Source organism: Mytilus californianus, unplaced genomic scaffold (genome assembly GCF_021869535.1).
Source record: "Mytilus californianus isolate M0D057914Y unplaced genomic scaffold, xbMytCali1.0.p SCAF_4, whole genome shotgun sequence".
Classification (NCBI taxonomy): domain Eukaryota; kingdom Metazoa; phylum Mollusca; class Bivalvia; order Mytilida; family Mytilidae; genus Mytilus; species Mytilus californianus.
In genome coordinates this window covers 31,231,197-31,253,739 of record NW_026262690.1, presented here as the reverse complement: position 1 = coordinate 31,253,739, position 22,543 = coordinate 31,231,197, and the positions used below count along the sequence as shown (strand labels likewise).

At 33.7% G+C, this 22,543-nt stretch overlaps 1 protein-coding gene across 1 annotated transcript; it reads right to left on the bottom strand.

The window, feature by feature from the left end:
- Positions 1 to 2,449: 2,449 nt before the first annotated feature.
- On the bottom strand, positions 2,450 to 15,338 carry LOC127737874 (NFX1-type zinc finger-containing protein 1-like). Its single transcript, XM_052248822.1, has 5 exons — positions 15,217 to 15,338; positions 13,589 to 13,623; positions 11,972 to 12,076; positions 5,208 to 10,450; positions 2,450 to 2,807 (listed from the first exon to the last, which is right to left on the bottom strand). Exons 2-5 carry the CDS (start codon positions 13,597 to 13,599, stop codon positions 2,686 to 2,688), a joined length of 5,481 nt encoding a protein of 1,826 aa, XP_052104782.1. The 5' UTR covers positions 13,600 to 13,623; positions 15,217 to 15,338; the 3' UTR covers positions 2,450 to 2,685.
- Positions 15,339 to 22,543: the final 7,205 nt, after the last annotated feature.

Below are 22,543 nucleotides of genomic sequence, written 5' to 3'. Positions count from 1 at the left end.
AAAATAATACAAGCCCAAGCGAAAAAATATAAATAAGTCTAAATTGAAAACAACGTTCAAACGTATGATTGCGTTGGATAAAAACCGCAATTTTTATACGTGTGCATGCAAAACAAATTTCTTGATAGAGGGGTCTAAATACAGTACAAACAATATTTTCCAAAAGACCAAAAAAGTGAAAAAGTATATTTAAACAAAACGCATTTGACTAACAGGTCGAACAACTGACGTTATATATATATATATATAAAAATTGCGGTTTTTATCCAACGCAATCATAGGTTTGAACGTTGTTTTCAATTTAGACTTGTTTATATTTTTTCGTTTGGGCTTGTATTATATTTGCCTTCGGGTTTATATGATCCGTTCATCCTATTTCGACTCTTCAAAATTCAAGAGTCAATCCCAAATTGAGGTAAATTATATGGCCTTCCAAATACCATTTCGATTCCTAACATCACTGAAGAGACATTAATTGTCGAAATCCGGATATGGTGTACAAATATTTGCACCTCATGTTTGCGGTATACCATCTTTTCCGCAAGTTTATTGTTTTCTGTTTGGTATTAAGGTATAAAACCACTAATTCATAGCCCCATTGCTTTCTATGTTAAATTCTGCAATTTCAAGCATTAATGGCTACTTTGTCTTAAGTTCAAATAAAGTAGCAGTTATTTCATGTCAAAACTATACCTTATCCTGACTTGTGCTGAAAAATTCAACATACCTTTAATTGCATATTAGAGCATACTGGTTCCCGGAAGTTTGATAGTACAAAAACTGGTGCTTCTGATCTGAACAACAGGGCAAATGTACCCTCCTATTAAAATTGTATATACTTCTTTATTATTCAAAAAAAACTTTCAACAAGGGTTCTACAGTGATCCCAAGTCCCCAAGCTTTCATTTGATACCAAAACTACCCAAATATTCCACCTATTGACAAAGATACAGCTATGCGTAGGAACTATTTTGTTTAAAATATGTTCTACTTTCTTGTATGTTCTTTCCGACCGAGCCTGAATTAGTGGTTCTATACCTTAAATTAATATAATTAAGATCCATTGTGTTACATCTGTGATCCGTTTATTTGGCAATCGCCATGGCAGTCAGCAGGGTTTAAGAACATCTGTTGTTCGACCTGCTAGTCAAATGAGTTTTGTTAAAATATACTTTTTCACTTTTTTGGTCTTTTGGAAAATGTTGTTTGTGCTGTATTTAGACCCCTCTACAAAGAAATTTGTTTTGCATGCACGCGTATAAAAATTGCGGTTTTTATCCAACGCAATCATAGGTTTGAACGTTGTTTTCAATTTAGACTTGTATATATATATATATATATATATAGAAGTCTATAAAAAGGACCAACCAGCAAATTTACTATGTACCGGATCGTCTAGAATAGACGATACTGTGCAGATAAGGAAAAAATTATATAAGTCTAGAGATTTGCACAACGATACTAATATAAGATGGTATTATACGAAGATGTTGTTAATAAATCGTGTTGACAAATATTTCGGCTTAACAAATAGCCTTCTTCGGTGTCAATTATTTTAACAATACAGTATTGTTAAAATAATTGACACCGAAGAAGGCTATTTGTTAAGCCGAAATATTTGTCAACACGATTTATTAACAACATCTTCGTATAATACCATCTTATATTAGTATCGTTGTGCAAATCTCTAGACTTATATATATATATATATATATATATATATATATATATATATATATAATAGCAAATTTTATTGAAACAGAAATTCAAAACGAATTATCTATTGCCAAATTAATTACTTAGTAAAAACTATTTACACTGCCGTTTAACCTAACAATCTTTAATCTATATAGTATTTTCTTTAAAAATCACTTTGGTAAGTTTTGAATTAAAAAAATACACTGTCGTTTGTACGGTGTATGTTGCACAATTTAGAAATACCTATTCAATGTATATTTGGAGACATTACAAATAATTCATTGAACGGCTTGAATGTCTGTAAACATCTAACTGGATCCATCTATGAGGTATTATTCAAATACATAGTTCATACCAAAATTTAAAAAAATAAACATAGCAAAACTAACAAAAAAACAAACAAATGCACTAGTGTTCTTTCAGATTTAGATTTTTCATGCAGTATGGGTTGAGTTTTAAATATTTGAATAACTATACTTATATTTATCAAACAACCATGTGCGATCACTGACATATTGTAAATGCAAAAGACTGAGAATGAATCATTTGCGATTTGATAAAATATTTATGATTATTGTCCTTTGATAGCAAACTACGTTGAAGAACGATTAAAATTCAAACGAGATTGCCACAGAAATCTGTTGTTTTACGAAATGATATCGACAAGTGAAAAGATAAATTCCCCTTTTCAGGCAATACAACGTCTAATTTCTATGATATATTTCAGCATGAATCGAATCATAAAGGAGAGTAGCAAAGGCACATTTATTGACATAGAAACAAGCGAATAAAATAAAACATTTCTGGTTATAGGATTATTTGAATATTTGATATCCCTTTCATTGGAATCTACTCCTATATCATTATCATTTGTTTAGTATATATACATTAGAATTCCATTTCGACTCTACTTCAATTTCCGATTTGAAACGGGTCATAATTTTCCTTATTATTCCGACTAGGAAAGATGTCTGGCACCATCTATTCTTACAACATCGTTTCCGCTCTTTCTCTCAATCGATGGCTCCTTCCAACAATTGTCGTCCTGCATTCTGGGCAAATGCTTCCTTCAGTTTCACCTCCACAGGCACTGAATGCATACACATGACCTTATAAGGAATAAAATGCGTTTGCTATACTATTCATACATATAACGACTATAAACGGTTTAATTTTTTTGTTTATCAAAATTAATATCTGCTTCTTTAATGTTTTCCATACGGAACCGATATTATTATAAGAGAAAACCAAATAGGTCCTACATTTTTTCATGTTCTTAACTGTGTATCATAATCGCATTCGAGTAAAAGTTTATGATTTATATGAAATATAGTTGTAAATATATATATATTACGACGAACGAATGGACAGACAGGGATCAATCTAATTAAAATATAGATCTATGATTTCGTTATACTCATATGACACAAGTTACGATTGTTCGATATTTTAATTAGATTGAGACAGGGATAAACCTATATGCCCTGATAAGAAGGATTAAAAATAAGCACAACTTGGATTCCAGAAAAAAAACGGCATTTAACTTGGTCGGCTAATTAAATATTGTACAACGTTGAAGATGTTAATAGCTATATACTCTTAGATGGCAAAATAAAAATGATAAGTTAGCAAAAAAAAAAATAATACCATGGACAAACGAAAACACAAATATACAAAGAACAGTCCATATCATACATCTTCACTAGCCAAAGGTTACGATCCACTTCCCTCCTCTCCGCCCTTGGCAGATTAAGCCAACATTTGTAATAACAATGTTGCGCCATCTATCGGTAGATTAAAGTCACGCCCATTCCGGATACATTATTCTTGACCAATGGTAGCACTTGAACTCTTCAATTTGGAGGTAAAAACACGGTAGCGTCTAGATTCTACACACTTGGTAAAGCAGGAAACGAAAATATACGTTGACATTCATGCATTTGTGCAAGAAACATGCAGAGGAACTTCTATTAGTTGATTAAAAACATTCAAATTGTAACTAAATATAGTCGTATGTTTAGGGATGTAAAGACCTGTTGCACAATAAGCACGTGGCAATTGTTTACATACACTTTCTACATTTACACGTGATCATGTTATAGGCGCTTTTTGATTGGATGCAGCGAGTTTCGACTGCAACCAATGAAAATCATTACCTTGTGTCTCCGAAATTCTATCTCAATCTGCCAAGGGTGGAGAGGAGGGAAGTGGATCGTAACCCTTGGCTAGCGAAGATGAGATCATAAAGCAGAAACTAAAGATTGAGAAATATGAACATAACCCAAAGTATAGTTAACGGGGGAAACTCTGGTACTTCAGAAAGGTTAGAGCTAGTGGTTCTCTATAGTGGCACCCGTTGTGTTGTTCTTGGTAGTAAAACAAATAAGATAAGTAACATTCGGTTATTTTATAACAAAATACCTGTAAGTCAGAAAACAAAATTTCACTTTATTTGAACTTTTTCACCATATTTAATACTAACTGTGCTCTATCTTGATATTTATTGCGATGGCTTAATAGTTTCCGAAAAGTGTAAAATATGTTTTTATTATATTTCAGTCAAGTTTTAGATGTTTCTGTAATATATGTGAATCCATGAAGGAAAGATAAATTGCTTATCTATTCTTTCACATATATGTTCACTATTATGATATATACTGAATTTTGTTTGTAAAAGAAATGTTTAGTGTACAAACGTATTTGCTTTATTTTATGTTTCTTGTTGAAATATTAGCTTTTATAAACTTTGATCTATGGTTTTCTATTTCTCATTTGTTGTCTTTTGCTTTTAACTATCAATCACAAGAAAATAGGAATGGCTACAATCCCTCATAATAGAATTATTGGAGTAAAAACACATCAATTCAAACGTTACTTTCCTTTCTCAAAGTGAACGATATAGAGCTTGATATATTGTATATACACATAAAATTGAGAATGGAAATGGGGAATGTGTCAAAGAGACAACAACCCGACCATAGAGCAGACAACACCCGACATGTCTGTATGTGACCTCTAGAAGTTAATTAGGTTTTTGTCGATTGATGGCTTTCATTGACATAATACCCCGTATCTCCTCATATCGAAATTCAATCAGTGTTCATATTGTTTCGTCTTTTTCTATGGTATATGCAATATGGATATCATTATTCATGGTATTGGAAAAAACGGGAAATATTTACTTTCACGGACTTTCTAAATTTCCAATGGCCATAATTCTTTCAAATATAAATGCAAACTGCAACTGAAGTTGATCTTTTTTAACTTCGCATTCAACCACAACACGAAGCAAAATAAGCGCATTACCCTTTCCCAACATAAACAGAGTAATGCAATGTCAGTTATGCGAAATTTTCTAACTTAAAGGTTGATAATCGCGTTGAAAAAGCAGAAGTAAACGAAAATATACCAAAAATCAGCTTGTGAAATCTTAATCAATAACAGAAAAAAATATGCACTATACTAAAATAGTGAACAAAAGTATATGTTCGTAGAATACTGTTACATACCATTTTTACATTTGTACCAATAACCTTTGAACAGCTGCTTTGCGTTGACCAATACTGTTCTCTCCCTGTCCGATATATCAAGACCCGATCGAGGTATGAGGTCTTCAACGACCTTGAGAAATTTAGTAACAAAGACCTTTCTTCGATCGATAAATTGATTTCCATCTGTCAGGTATCTCTTCACTCTTCCTAGATTTACATCAAAGGACGCGTCCATTTTAATGTCAGATTTCAATTTCCATTCTTTAAGATGTGAAAATTTCAGTAAAAGATTGAATCTTTCCATTTCTCTCAATATATCATCTGTTTCCTGGAGAGTGAAGTAGCTTCGATCTTTGATGATGAAATCGTGTACTTCGTCTATTTGTTGCAATGCATTTAATATCCCTTCTGTTCTTGATCGAACAACTTCGTTTTGGTATTTCTCTTTAATTTCTGACAAAGTTATTAAACATCTTATCTGATTTTCTACAGCTGCAAAATTATTTTGGGATGATATCTGATTTCTCGAGTATTGTTCGTTGAATATCCTGCGGTCAGCTGAAACTAATGATCTAGATTTTCGTAGTGAGGAATACTCCAGCTCGGATTTTCTTTGCTCTAACTTTTTTTTTACAGTTTCAATATCGTTCAAAGTTTGCTTTATCAGGTTACCGTATCTAACATTTCGTCTAATTGGCTTCATGCATTTTGGACACTCTTTCAACTTAACTGGTGTTTTTTCGCGTGTTTGGCTATCATTGTCCATCCATCTATCAAGCCAATCTACTTCAAAAACATGAGAACAGTCTTCCAACTGAACAAAAAGCGCATTAGGCTTGTCGTGTAATTCGGAACATATTTCAGTAACCTTATCTTTGTTGCATATCTTGCATAAAGTTAGACAGGGCTCGCCACATACTCCAATGCATCGATGACCGCATTTTAATGGATTTCTACATCGTTGATTACATCTTGGTCTATCGCATGGCTGGCTGCATAATTTGGTACAACGAAAGTGTTGACATTGCCATTCACATTTCTCGATACACTGTATACACAGTTCGCCGCAAGTTTTCTGACAATTACTATGAATACAACGGTTTTCACACTTAAGTGTACACGGAGGGCAATTTGAACAAAAGTTTTTGCAAGGATGATCACAAAGAAGTGTACGATTACATCTCTGTTTGCATGCTTTATGAAGTCTTCCTTGAAAACACTGGCCACAAGTTCCTTTGCATAAATGACCACAGCCAAGTTCACTTTTGCAAACTGACGGACATTGCATGTTTGACCTGTAACACTCTATTGTTGCAGAATGTCCACATGACCAGTCCTTTTCTACTAAATCTTGACATTTATCTGTATGACTTTCTCCACAAAGGTTTCCACATAAGTGATTGCATTTTAACATTTTCTGACATTTATCTGTGCAACTCCATTTTAAGGGATCCATAGAACATGGAACATTTTGAATATGTCCACATAAGGGTAACGTTTTAGCGATAAGAAACATGCATGGAGGGCATTTGTGACTACATCGTCCCTGGCATCGGTGTCCTAAATTACATGCTTTTTTTACGCAAGGTTTCATGCATTTGAATTGTTCATGTTTCCTGTCGCTTACATGACACGCCCTTGTACAAGTATGCCCGCAGCTGAGGCGTACATCGCAGGGTTTTAAGCAGCCACCTTCTGGTGCTTTCTTAAAGTCGCTCCCTATCTTTGCGTAGATTCCTTTATCATTAGGATGATTTTGGCAGTATAACGTCAGGCCTTCACTTAAAAAGTCATCATCTTTAGCAAGGCTTATGATTGACTTCCATAATTGATTTGTTCGTGCTAGCATTTCAAAATTTCCAATTACATAAAATCCTTTTTTTGCACGAGATAATGCTACGCACACCCTGTTTTCGATACTAAGAAAACCAATGTTATCTGCCTCATTGCTCCGGACTAAGGACAATATTATGATATCGTTTTCCTCTCCTTGGAAATTATCGACAACTGTTATCTTGACACCATTAAAAGTTGACTTTGGCATTTTTTGTTTAAGACAGAAAAGTTGTCCAGAATACAATGTTAAAACTGTTATTTGATAGGGAGAATAACCTTGTAATAGTAAGTATTTACATAGTCCGGCGATATATTCTGCCTCGTGTTGGTTAGAGCGGCTTCTGGATTCTTCATCTGAAGACTCTTTTTCAGAATGGTTGACGAAAAATACATTTTTTGATACGCCCTTTATATCCTCATATGTGTGAACAATTTCGTGATTCAACAAACGTGGATATATAATTTTCATGATTTTTGCGATTTCTGGACGCATGCGATGCTGTTGCTCAAGACAATTATATTCGAGTTTGTTCTTTATCATTCTTTCAAATAAAGACAAATCAAGGTTAAAATTCAGTGCAAGTTTATACACTGTTGGGTTAGGCTTAAGCTGTTGATGGTCGCCAATTAGAATCAGATGCTCACATTGTTTGCTCAAAGTGGTAATCACATGAGCCTCAAGAACCTCTGCCGCCTCCTCTACTACAATTATTCTTGGTCCAAGTTCTTTAAGTACTGGTTGATATTTTGCCGCGCATGTAGTTGTCATGCCGATAACAGTGGCGTGTTTCATTATATCTTTATCTTCTTGCATCTGTATTTCTATATGTGCTTTGCATGCATTCTTAAATTCCTCTTCATTTTGATCGATTTTTCTTTGAATAATGTTACAGTACTGAAGAATCCAGTATCGATAAAGCCGCCATTTATTTTCGGAAGACAAATTCCAAATATCACGGATTTGTGAAACTTCTGTATCATTCATAGATTCATTAGAACGAAGTTGTTGTTTAAGCTTTTTCTTCATGAGTTTCCAATGTCTACCTTGAATTTCCCATTCATTTGAATTGTTCTTTGATCGGAAAGACATTTCAGGAGTTATTGCTTCATCGTCATCCATTTCAGATACATTAATAGCAACAGTATTCTCACCGATCCCTAAGCGGGAAAGGATATCAGTAACCTCTGCAATAGTTTCGTTTTCATTGACATTTTCACCGTCGTTGTAACCATCTGTTTGCCTTTGCTGAGTTTCTGCATCAATTTCATTTATAACGTCTACTAAATCGTCTTCGGTTGTTGTTTCTCTGTCTTTACTTATGGTGTTTGGTATCTTTTCTTTAGTGTTTTGTTGTAAAAATTGTCCGTATCCTAGCCATTCAATTAAAGCAGATTCCTTTTGCTTTCTAGCATTCCGAAAGTATCTGGTGTTCTCTTGAAACTTAATAAGTTCATATCCACTTATCAAATTCCTAAAATGTTTTTGGCTAATAATTGCTTGAAGACATTCCTCGTGTAATATATTAATTTTTGCACTTTCTATTCTCGCTGCTAGAAAATTGATACTAGTTCTAAGAGCTTTTACTCTAATTCTTGTTTTAGTTCTTTCTACATAGATGGCTCTAGGTATACTCCGGTTTCTTCTCAGTGCTTCACGCTTGTTGGCAATGCTATAATTTTTCATTACCTCACTAGAGCTTCGCCCACCTAAACGCAAGACATCCCCTTTGTAAAAGTTTATAATGCCTTCTAAAAACTGATCAAGAGCATGATTTGTATAACACACGACTAAAAGTGGCTTGTTGTTATGTTCTCTTGTAATGGAATCTGTAGTCCACAATGACTTGTTGTGGAGCAATGCTCTTACTATCTTTAGTCCAATATACGTCTTCCCTGTACCTGGGGGTCCTTGAATGATCACAAATTCCTTTGAAAGAGCCGTGCGAACGGCATCGAACTGAGAATTGTCCAGGTGCAATAGCCCTGGATCTGGCCAGTATGTTTCATCTGTAACTTTGATATTATTCGCCATGTTTGCCCTGGCACTGAATGTATAGACAGGCTTTGAAGCATCTTGTACGCGTCGGCCAGGTTGGTGACTCTCATCTCTCAACCAAATATCTTCATCGACCAAAGGACGAAGATCCATTCGAGCAGATGGCTGTCGACAAAGATAGGCTGGTGGCTTAACATTCACTTCACAATGTACAATATACTTCTCAAAAGGCAAGTCTCCCTCTTTCATGTTCTGTAGGCCAAGCAGTACGTGCCGATATGCTTCAAAATATGCACTTGTCTCTGCCATGACGAAGTTGGTTCCTGGACGAACAGATGTTAGTTTCTGAGAATCACTTTCAAACTGAAGATCAACAAGTCCCTTTCTTACATCTTTTAAATCACGGTTTGCAACAGTAGCAAAAAGGAACGTGTCAAATTTATCTGCGGATAAAACAACCAATGAACCAAAAATGAGTCTCTTTGTTGATTCCCACCGTATACGATTAAAACCAGGACACGTGAATGTGACACGTTGGCATAATCCTAAGTTGCTACAAATTGGACTAATTATTTGGACATCTGTGTATATTCTTACATCTTGCAGTCTCGTCGTTTTTCCATTAGTACTAATAGCTTCTATATATTCTTTGACACCTTCCCTGAGTGGAGCAATGAAATCCTCCCTTAATAAACGGAACTGCACATCTAAATAGTGATTCAGGTCATGATAACGACCTTCAACTTTGTTGCGGCGTAAGAACGGCAAATCTTGTACATTAATGTCAATTGATTCGGGAAAGACAGGAATTTCTCTAAAGTTTTCTGGTGGCAGCCATTCATCTTCAGCGTTAGACAGATATCGCTTATTTTGTTTCGATGGTTTCTGCTTGACAGTAATTTGTTTTGCTTCCTTCCATTCTTTGTAGGCAGCAGCAAGTTTATGACTGACCACACCACATTCATATTCGACTGCTTGGAGAACTTCCTCTAACATAGCTAATACTCCTAAAGAAAGCAACATTGCATGAGGAACTTTCATTTTCAATTGGGCGAAAATCATCATTATGTCTACTAGCCTGTCTTCGTGTAACTCAATTTCTGACGAAGGTAAATGTTTAAGATCAATAATATAGTCAGTAAGCGTTTCTTTTAGGAATTTGGAATCTTCTAATGTTACAAGAAACTCCAACAGCTTTTGTGATAATGATTCACACTGACATGCTTTAGCACAGCATTTCAAAATAAGACAAAACATCTCTTCGTCGTGGTCCGTATCGTTAAGGGCATCTTCCAGACAGTCCTTGTTTGAAGTGCAGTGTAGAAGAATTTCATTTGATTCTTTATCTTTCAACTCTGTGAGCCTCCTGAATCCAAACAATAGCCGCCAAGGTTTCCTTCCTGCTCTGATAGAACTGCTATTAGATCGCCTGAAAAAGTTTGCAATCGTAACATATGGAGAACAAACATTGTTTGCTGTATGGTTTTAAATGATATTCGATTTTACCTTGTTTTGTATGTACAATGTTGTGGGTTTTAATAACTTTTTATTATGTGGGATGCTAAATAATAGGTATAAATAGTGTGTATAACCAAGTCTAAAAAGGGGCGCTTCTATCTCTGGTATCACATCTATTGTCCTGTAAAAAAGAGTACACCAAACAAAACACACGAAAGATTCTGTTTCGTGTGAAAATTCGAACACGGTTAATTAATTCTTCTAAAACTAATATAGTCCCCATTAGCTTATTTTACTGAATGTTATACCGTGTTTCTCTGCAAAATATGGGTTAAATGTTAGCGGAGTATCTTCTCTTAAATAGTTGAAAACAACATAGAAATGTTGATTTGCACTTCATCATTTTGTTTTTTTAATTAAATACGTTTCTCAGTTAATATCTATCATAGAAAATGGGACAGCAGTCCATGTGTGTCGAAAAAAAGCATTGTAAATTACTGTTTACCTCTGAACTGTGCATTTGTTGAAATGGTTCACCTAAGCTTAAAGTAAATAAAATTTGACTAGTTTGAACATATAATCGAAGTATTTACTTGAAGATAAATAGTAAACTGTATGGAAAAGCATGTCGTATGTGCTTACTATTTATCTCAATATATTTTGATTATAAATGTTTTTGAAACATGTGTTTCAGTGGATTTTTTCGTTCAACATTTTTTTTTTTGCTTTAATTTTTTTTGTTATTAACACCGATAACCAGTTTCTGATAAAAACCTTGTGTATATCAAGTGATGACTCCTGATAAGTTGACGCTGAAATTAACAGCATAATTGGGTCAGAAAGAGTTGATTTAATGAAACACATATGTAATTTCTTGTCGCAAACATAGTTCGACATGTAAAATACTGAATATGGTACAATCTTGTAGGCCGATGCAAAAATGTGTTAGACGAGTGCTTGAAGTTGTGCAAAAGAGTTGTTTGGTAAGTTAGACGAACACTGTAACGAGGATTTCAATTAGAATATCAGCAAGTGTTCTTCAGAATAAAAATGTATACCTTTTTACCTTTCGTTGGATATTTCCCATGCAAAAATGACTGTTCGACTGTTGGTAATTTTGTGAAAAATTGTAGTAAATCAAACTCCTGTCAACATGCGCATTTCTTGATGTAAAACTTTTTGTCACATCAGACAAATGTACGATGTTACAGTTTAATGCATACTCAGTGTTATGGGTGTGAGAAATTACAAAATTACAAAACATTACAAGAAAATTAAGCATATGGATTTAAAACTGTTTTGACTAAGGTTTAGGAATTTGGAATCTTATCAATATAAAACTTAGAAAATGTGGCATGATTGTCAGTGAGACCACTATCCACCAGAGACCAAATGACGTAGATGCATGTAAGCAACTTAATAGAAAAACAAAGGATTTATTTTACTTGATTTATAATCTAAACATTTTAAATATTTTGTCATGGACACTCACCGGCAATCTGATTCGCTTCGTGATTGATATCCTCTACCTCTTCCATAACCTCTACCTCTTCCATAACCTCTTCCTCGTCTTTGTCCTCTAGACGATGAGTCTAAACTAAAACATAATTAAACAATTAGAAAGCCGCAAATATTGGTTCAGAATGTCGATATGGTTTCACTTTCTTAATGTTTTTTTTTTTTAAGGATTCTAATAATGGTAGCATGAGATGAGTTCTCCGAACGATCACGAAATAAAATGTATGTTACCGTGATGGTTTTTATGGTTTTCTTTTTATGATAAAATACATGTATTCAGATTGGTTTTATCTACTTATATATCGGTAGTACCATTTTACTCCATGGTGAGATTGAAATAAGAATGAGATGCAAAATAAAAATGTAAATATTTCTGGCCATCCAATTAGTATTATAAAATTCTGTCAATGAAATTTGAAGAACAGAAACTCGTACATTCGTATTATATAAACGGACTACAAAAAGTACATTGTTGTTTGCAGAGGACTTCATCAGATAATGCACTATCAATGGTTTATTTAAACTGTTTGTAGTCATACACTTCACCGAGAGTCATCCATTCAACTTTTAAAAAATATGCTTTTAAGGGGGTCTTCAAATCATTTTAAATCCCCTGGACATTTCAAAACATTTTGTAAGGCTTGTATTTTACGAGTAGATTTTTGAAAGCTTGCCAGTCAGAATCAACGATAGCCAGACGGACTTTACCGATGACTATTTTATATAATAACTCCCATGCATCATTCCTGCAAAGTTTTATTTATATTTTCAAAGAAAACATTTTGTTTAATTACGGACGGCAAATGACTGATGCAATGTGATGGAAATAGACAAAATGGGTCTGAATTATTTTTTAATTTGCATACCGAAATTAATCGATATCCAATCAACCAAACAGACCTTTTTATTCCTTTCAACTTAAAAATTAAAATTTCCGTTAAATGCATAAAATATGTTAAAGCCCGTCATATTCTTTGTGTGCCTGTCCCAAGTCAGGAGCATGTAATTCAATGGTTGCCGTTGGTTCATATCTGTTATATTTGTTTTTCGTAAATTGTATTGTTATAAATTAAGCCGTTAGCGTTCTCGTTTGAATTGCTACACATTTTTATGTTGGTGTCTTTTATAGCCGACTATACGGTACTAGTTTTTCTCATTTTTTCACTCTAATTTTTATATACTTACTAAATGATATCTACCCATTGGCTACATTTAGTCATACAAAAATAAACTATTTCTCGATTCGCACTGTTCAATAACTATGCATTATTGTAAAATGCAAGCTAATCTAAGCTACCTTGCATTTTACAGCTTCGTATATGATTTGGCCTTACAACTGTTTTGATTCAAATGCCACTGATGATTCTTATGTATACGAAATACTCGTCTGGCTTACCTTATTATAAGTCTAGTATCTTTGGTGAGTTTTTACTACAAAAAGTATTATTTCAAATTAAGACACACGTTAACATTTCAAGAAAACCATAATGTCTTGACCAAAAGAAAATACTCTTGCCAAAGTCTAATTCCGCATAACCAGCTTGTGTTATTTCAATAATATAAAAAAAAGTGCAGTATTATTTTTTTTTACCTTTGCGCCATTTAGGAAAATGGCTTGTCGACCATCTGAAAATTAAAAAAAAAGACATCTATGAAATAATCAGGTTAGGGGATTTAAAACATAAAAAAAAAGATATAAGTTTGAATCTTGGAAAAGTGTTTTTCAAATCTGTAATGTAAAATTTTTCCAATTATTTACACATGTAACCAAATTGAATGTATGCTATATACATTTGACTGGTATGTATTTTCCCAATATCTCACTTTTCTTCAAACTAAAACTGTTAAAAAAAATAAAATATTTCCGTAAATGCTGAATGGGGAGTCTGGCTCAGTTTTTTTGCTAATTAGTTTCAGAGAAGAATATTTGTTTAATGTAAAAGGATGACACTTTTGGTGGTGATAACATGTCATTTTAGTCAGACGAGAGAAAAAAGAAAATAGATGCAACCTTACTGTTCCTTTGACCACTATTGTACCAACGAATGGTTGTTTTCTTAGATGCTTGTCACCATCTAGATAAAATAGGAAGCTTCATTCCTACATTTGTTATTGAAGATTTTGTTCAAATAGATTACTGAACATTTTTTCAAGTGTTTTCAGAAGAAAAGATTATTTTCTATAAAAAAACATATAATACGTCGATCGAGAAGCTAATCTTTGAGTCATAAGAGTTAAAAGGGAAACACGAGGTGCCACCTTTAACGTCTGTTGGAAACTTTACCTAAACAGTTACTCGATGAGATGCGCATTAACAAATATAAGAAACTACAAAAACGAGGCTGCAATAGTATGGAAAGGGGAGGAGATACCAATTATTTGTCGAAAAAAAAAGACGACACCATGGCCAAAACAAAACCGTCAAAATGACCAACAACAGTCCAATAAAAACTAAACAGAAATTAAGCAAGCACCCCCCCCCCCCTAAAAAAGAAACAAAATGTAATAAAGGTAAATTTACAGCAAATGTTGCTTTAAAATAAGGTCCTCTAATTCCTAATTCGAATGTGCGCTCTCCTAACGTATCATCCTGTATCCGCACCTGTTAAAGACAGAGAAATACGAACCACACCAAAAACCGGATAGAACTTATGTACTTCGGAAGGGTAAGCTGTTCCTGTAACACCAGTGGCTCCCGTCATGCTGCTCCACATCAGGCACAAATAAGGTTAAGAGTGGCAGTATAAGTCACAGTCGAGGAGAAATAAACGGGACTGTGGCTAAGTGGAACTTATACACGTAATAATGTGGTCATCTATAACATAGATATTCCAAAATGGTAAACCAAACAATCATGACGATGTTCATAAAACTTTTAAATGATAACTTCAGTTTTATTATTAAAAACCATTGGTTCAAACACCAAGATCTCATGATATTAACAGGAAACTTGGTCATTTACGCTCTATTATAACAACATTAATATCCATAATTACACGTTATGTTTGAGACTTTAAAACCGACATTTCAGGGATGAATGACATCAAGGGCATGTTGCATATGTCCGATGAATCTTTACATTTATGTTCATAACAAATATATATATATACAAAGTTTTTTGGTTGTGAAAATGGATAACAATGTTCCTTCATTCCACCTTCTTTCCATTGGTAAGAAAAGCAAATGAATAAAATAAAATATGCAAAATGTCTTATTTACCTGCATGTCATTAATTCTCAATATGACTGTGGTATCAACTCTGAAATATCAATAACCATTATACTGGAACGAAGATATTGACTTTTTGAAAACCTTAGCATATCGTACTATTGTGTCTTACCTGTAACATACAATTGCGAAGTTGGAAGGTAGCCAACTTCCCTATTTAGTAGTTTTCAGAAAATCAGTTGAATGGTAGCGAAGTTAACATAATGTTTCCCTTATCGAATGAATTTAAATATCCTTTTCAAGGTTTTGCGTTACCTAAGTGCAATGTCTGATGACGCATTTGGCCGTACTACTCTCATGTTTTTCACTGTTTATTGATTAATTGTTGGTGGTTGTTATGATACTCAATACATTAGCCAAAAAAGGCTATATTGAGAATATAAACCTGAACTAATGGAAACAAAATGAAAATGAGATTTTAAAGAATTAAGAAAATAGGAGTGGGACAAGACACGAATTGGACTGGATTGGATTGGAGTGGAGGGGAGGGGAGTAGAGTTGAGTGGAACAGAGTGGAGTGGAGTGGAATGTAATGGAATATAATGAATGGAACGGAATAAAATACGATAAATAGAACGGAATGGAATGAAATGGAATGGAATGGAATGAAATTGAATGGAATGGAATGGGACAGAGTGGAGTGTAGTGCAATGGAATGGAGTAAAATGATATGGAACAGAGTTGAGTAGAAGGGATTGGAATGGAATGAAATGAAACAGAATATAAAATGATAGAATAGAATGGAATGGAATGGAACGGATCAGAATGAAGTGGAGTGAAATGGCATGGAATTGAGTGGAATGGAATGGAACGTTAACAGAGTTGAGTGGAGTTGAGTTGAATGGAATGAAATTAAATTGAACGGAATAGAATATGATAAAGTAGAATAGAATGAAATATAATGGAGTGAAGTGGGACTGAATGAAATTGAAAGGAATTGAACAGAGTGAAGTGGAGTGGAGTGGAATGCAATGTAATGGAAAAGAATAGAATATGATAGAATAGAATGGAATAGAATAGATAAAATGGAACGGAACGGAATGTAGTGGAGTGGAGTGCAGTGGAGAGTAATTGAATGGATTGGAACGGAACGAAACGAAACGAAACGAAACGAAACAGAACAGAACAGAATAGTTTTATTCACCAAATCAAGCCCCAGGAGGGCATAAAACATAAAACAATATCATTTTAAACATTTGCAGAACAATAATCTATGCAAATAAGCGATTTTTTTTTTTCAATGATTCATTTTGATTGTAAATTTAGTTAGTTGTATTCAAATTTCAACTTCCTCAATCAAATTGCTCTGTTTACGCCGTTAATGGTATTGGTATTGGTGCTCTTTGATTTTTATTTATCTGGTGGACACGAGCGCACCTGATCAATATTATTCCAGAAACACGAGTCGTACTTTATAAAATCATATCATACGTTTATGCGGAATCTCCTGTCAGACAGATGTATATTTCGCTAGAATGGTCTACCCGTCAAACGCATTCGTTTTATTTTAACCAAGGAAAATAGTAGACATGGTAAGGGAGACACCTATTAGCGCTCTTGAGAATCTGTTTTTTTATTCGCATTTCATAAAAACAGATCGCTTACTGAAAGCTGTAGTTTAAAAGACAAATATTTCCTCTGCCAAATGATCAAATTGAATGCACATTTACGCATTAGTATTTCTTACAAATATTGTCAAAATGGTTGAAATGGTGATTGGATGAGTGCCAATATGCTTAAACTTAATGAAGACAAAACAGAATTAATTATCTTTGCACCTAAACATCATGTGAAGAATCTATCCGATTTCCGTCTGACATTTGATGGAACTGTGTTAAGCGAAGTTTCTTGTGTGAAAAATCTGGGAATGTACTTCGATAAAACCATCAGTATGGAACATCAAGCCAGTGCTATCACTAAGGCTTGTTTTTACCAGATTCGGAATATTGGTCGAATTCGATCTCTTATTTCGGTTGAAGCCTGCAAAACACTAGTGTGCTCCCTACTTACATCAAGGCTAGACTATAGCAACGCATTGTTGTACGGTACTAACATCAACATCATTAGTAATAGTAAGATACAACGTGTCCAAAGCACAGCAGCACGTTTGATTTCCCGAAAAAGGAAATTTAACTCAATCACTCCAGTTCTTGTCTCTTTCCACTGGCTACCCATTCATTACCGTTGCCAATACAAACTTATTGTATATGTGTACAAAACACAGAATGGCAAGGATCCTAGCTATCTTCAAGAAGTAATTACGTCATACAAACCCAACAGATCCCTCAGGTCGTAAAATATTATGCTTTTACATCCTCCAAATGACGTCCGAACAAAAAGCTACGGCGAGAGGCGTTGACAAAACCGCGCCTACACTATGGAACAGTTTAATATCGTCCTCGGATTCTTTAGACGTTTTTAAAAAAACAACTCAAGACTCACTTCTTTCGAACTGCTTTTAAGGATTTCTTGTAGATTTTATATGCTTTTAACTGACTACATTAATTTTAGACTGTTTTGCATATTTTAGGGTACATGCATTTTTTTATCTGCTTGTTTGATTCATAATAGTTGGAGCTTTGTATTTTATGTTTTATGTTTTATGTTTTTTTTCTGTATTTAATTTATTTTTAAATGTGAAGCGCTTAGAGTTGTTGTTATTATATAATGCGCTTTATAAATATTGTATTTATTATTATTCATTATTGAAAGGCAGTTTCGAAGGTTCACCAAAAATATTTCGTGAGAGAGCATACTAGAATACGATTTCTTTTTTTGCAATACAATTCAGTGATTTAGATAGTTCACAGGGGCTCGTTTAGTGGGTCAGATGAGGTTTTACTGTTACTGGCGGTCACTTTCCTACTTCCTACAAACCAGTTGACTCAAACACGCTTGAATGTAAAAAAAACTACATCATCCTATTTTTTCTCCAGACTACTCTTACCGAGGACAGAGATGAAAATATATGCCTCTATAACATTTATATCAATATTTTATGTTTCCGTTAACGTTTTTCAATGGAAATTATGAATATGTTTCTTTAACGTCGAAAATGATTGTATCCTAACAAAGAGTTTAATGACTACTTGCCGTTAATTAAAAAGTTGCAATACGACAGGTCATGTGGTACAGAATCTGCGTTCCTTTCTGGAACCCTTATATCCTCCCCTATTTTTGTAGGTTCTTGTTTATCAGTTTTTAGATTCTATGTAGAATTTGTAGAATGTTGTTTTGAATGGTCTGTGTGTATAAAACACAGTCATGTACAGTCTTACAGAGGATGATACCCCTTGTGCTGTGAATGTCACTCTCTGTACGTAAAATACTTAATTCATATTTGTATTTTTTTCTTCAATGCAAACTTATATCCAAAGCGTTGGTGACATAGCAATAAAACAAATATCACAATGCATAAACTCATAAACATAAACAACGACATTTGTTCAACATAGCTAATTTAAAATCATAAATACTTATTCAGCGTAGAGCCGTCCTTTTTTTTCCTTTTTATATGCCAAATGACTTTTACTGACTGGAAGATTTTTACAATGTACTTTCCCCATAATTTTCGGATTTAACAATGGTTTCAAATTAGACCCCGTTTACAAGTTAGCATTTTTTTGAATCGATCTAAATAAAACCAGTTATCGTTCACATTATCGCTAATCCTAGCGATCTTTATTGATGTAATCTTAACCACTGTGTTCACACTACAAGTAAACATGCAATCGATCTGACCGAATTAACAGTGAAACTGTAAACACTACATGTATAAATAGAAAATTTTAATCCAACTAATGTGTTGATACACACGCTTGCAAAAAAATAATGGATGGGGTTATTGTTTCACTTGAATAACAAGTTCAAATGTTGAAACTGCTACTTTTATAGTTTTCATTAATTTTCAAACAAAAAAATTTAGCAAGTAAGTTACAACATCGTGCAGTGCTGCGGTTCCTAAAAAAAAACAGAAGAAAAGAAGACACCGAGTTTTCATCTCCCCATAATTCGATCAACAGGAATGTTTCGTCATGGGTCCATATATCAGCCCTTTTATGTTAGTCCATTTTGTAATTAATTGCACGAGTAGTTTTGCCGCCATATATGCGCACAAATTATTTTCGATTCAATAGTATTATTCAAACTATACTACCTCTTTTTGGTGTTTTAGATTATACCGATTCAAGATTGATTCAAAGCGTTCACATTTGAGTTAAATCGATCTAAATTAAAAGTCAACCGATCTAGTTTAAATTGATCTATATGTTCAAGTGTGAACGGGGTCTAAGTTCTATATATTCACGGTAGGTATAGTGTCCGGCTAGGATCGTGGTTTTTCGAGTGATTTGATCGGGTTTTTTCGAGTGTGACCACTTTTTTTCGAGTGAATATGATAAAAAATGTAAACAAACAGACTTACTTTCTGAAAAGACGTGATATAGAAGCTTGAGTTTAATATACAAGGATATACAAGGTGTGTTAGTATTTGAGATAAAAAGATATTATCAATCCGACATTAATTTTTCGTTCAAAAAGTTGAATTTAGCCTAACAATGCTTTTATTCCAAAAAACAGAAAAAAACAATTTTTATACACATACCAATGCAAACGTCGATGGAAATGCATACATGGAATCCATATATCCTTAGATATACAGACACTTTACAAAAATTGATGTTGTTGCATTGGAAAACGATATTTTGAGACTAAATTCATTTCTATGTGTTCGGGTTTTTTCGTGAGCAGTCCGGGCTTTTTCGAGTGCGTCCGTGTTTTATCGAGTGATTATACAAATTTCCTATAGCTTAGAATGTTGTGTGTCAGTGTATTTACGTTTAAAACAATAAAAAAAGGGTTCAAATTATGTACTTTTTAAGGCACGAAACCAATGCATTCATCAGTTTAATAAAGGTGTACTAACACTTAGACTTTATAAACAAGTATCAGCCATCTGTATATATTGTTGTTTGTCACATCTAATAAATTACATGTACAGTATATATTCATGATGTCAACAATCTAATGTAAGCATAGACAATTTGGATTGAGACGTTCGTACAAAGAGTGAATTAAGCTGATGAATAATTCATTTCATTGTTAACTATATATGAAATTTAATTCAGATGTTATTGTCAACGGGAATAAAAACTGGTCGGATTAAATGTCTTTTAGTAGAATATTTTTAATTACATATAAAAAAAGAAGTTAATGAGACAACTCTCCACAAGAGACCAAATGACACAAAAATTAACAACTATAGCTCACCGTACGGCCTTCAACAATGAGCAAAGCCCATACCGAATAGTCAGCTATAAAAGGCCTCGAAATGACAAATGTAAAACAATTCAAACGAGAAAGCTAACGGCCTAATTTATGTAAAAAAAATAAACGAAAAACAAATATGTACAAAAACAAACGACAACCACTTAATAACAGGCTCCTGACTTGGGACAGGCACATACATACAGAACGTGGCGGGTTTAACATGTTAGCGGGATCACAACCCTCCCCCTAACCTGGGACAGTGGTGTAACAGTACAACAGCCAGGCTATTATATCTATGATTCAAGTGAGTAAGTAAGTAAGTAATTTCCTCTCGTTATTTAATTCAAATAGTAATAATAAACTCGCCAGAGCATCGTTTGATATTATATTGAAATTAAATAACTCGAGTTGATATCAAGCGATATCCATTATCACTCGTTATGAAACCTATAAATAATTTCTCAATGTCATATCAAAAATTTATAAAAAAAAAACTAAAAGGGAGGTAATCTTAATCTATATAAAGCAGTCACTAAAGTTTCATGAAAACTCCTCAAAGCACTTTAAAAATATTGTCCGAAAACTGTAAAATCACCCCTTTTTAGCTCACCTGGCCCTAAAGGGTCAAGTGAACTTTTTCATCACTTGGCGTCCGTCGTTGTTCGTCACCGTCCGATAACTTTTACATTGTGTCGTCCCGTGATGCTCAGATATATACGTCTAGAGTTTTAATTGCTGTTGAACAGATCACAGTCTGAGCAGCTTAATAACTGTATGTTAATGTTAAGGATAGCGGATCATGTGCAACGCAAACATTTTTTTACAGAAATATTCTCCTCTGATACTTATAGAACAAGTTCATTATAGATAGAGATAACTGTAAACAGCAAGAAAGTTCAGTAAAGTAAGATCTACAAACAAGTCACCATCACCAAAACAGAGAATTTTGTCACAAATTATATTCTTGTCTTTAATGTAGAAGAGTGTCCATTGTTTAATATGCACTGCAGCACATAGACCAAGGTGAGCGACACAGGCTCTTTAGAGCCTCTAGTTTGTTTAATAAAATCCTATAACTCGAAAACGTAAAATCTAAAATTTATAAAATTCGAAAGGGAGGATCTCTCAATAGATAATAAAAATTCAACGAATTTTCATGTAAATTGGTTACAGCGTTTTTGAGTTTTTTCCGACATGCTGACAACGGACGGACAACGGTATACCATAATACGTACCGTATAAAAGCTCCGGGGTTCACCACGAAAAATATTATTAACTGTGACAACAAAAATACCATAAAATGAAGTTAAAAAGATTATGAGTCTCCTGCACTATGTCCTTAAGACCTTTTTATAAAGGGTCCAATAATTTCTAATTTAATACTGGAAAGTTGTGGTAGAACGTTTTCCGAACAGAAAACTTGCATTAAATTGAAAAAGGTTAATTTTGATCAACGTAGTAATATGTTTTGGTGATTTATTGAGAATATAATGATATTTTCATTCATCAAATTACATTTATATACTAGGAAAGTCATTTTTTAAAGTCAGAAATAACTTTTTTCTTATTAAAATTTTCGTTTAAAAACCCGGACCATTTGTTTAAAAACCCGGACGGTTTCACAGTTCCTCTCGAAAAAGCCCGGACAATAACAAACACTGAATTTAATGGTTAAATACAAGGAAATTGTACTTCTTTGTTACTCAAAACATGTATAGTATTCAAAATTAGATGGGTAGTCACGTAAAAAATTATTATAATTACGAATTAGTAGTTAATTGACCTGATCGCATGTTTTGTCACTCGAAAAAGCCCGATCTACACTCGAAAAAAATGGACAGATTCACTCGAAAAACCACGATCCTAGCCGGACACTATACCTACCGTGATATTGTGACATTTTCTGTTGAAGAAAGACATTTAAGCGCAGTATATTCCTTAGTCATCTCAGTGTGTGGAAGAATAAATTAATCTTTATTCCTCCATGAACAAGGAGAGTTTGCATGTTGTAACATTACATCACAATTGAACATTATTTCATTTAACTATA

What these genes read in the sequence shown, in the direction of transcription:
- LOC127737874 (XM_052248822.1), bottom strand. An exon ending in CGAAGCGAATCAGATTGCCG is followed by an intron (nt 10,451 to 11,971) that starts GTGAGTGTCCAT and finishes AAACTTTTTCAG; the next exon opens with GCGATCTAATAGCAGTTCTA. An exon ending in TTGGTACAAATGTAAAAATG is followed by an intron (nt 2,808 to 5,207) that starts GTATGTAACAGT and finishes ATTCCTTATAAG; the next exon opens with GTCATGTGTATGCATTCAGT.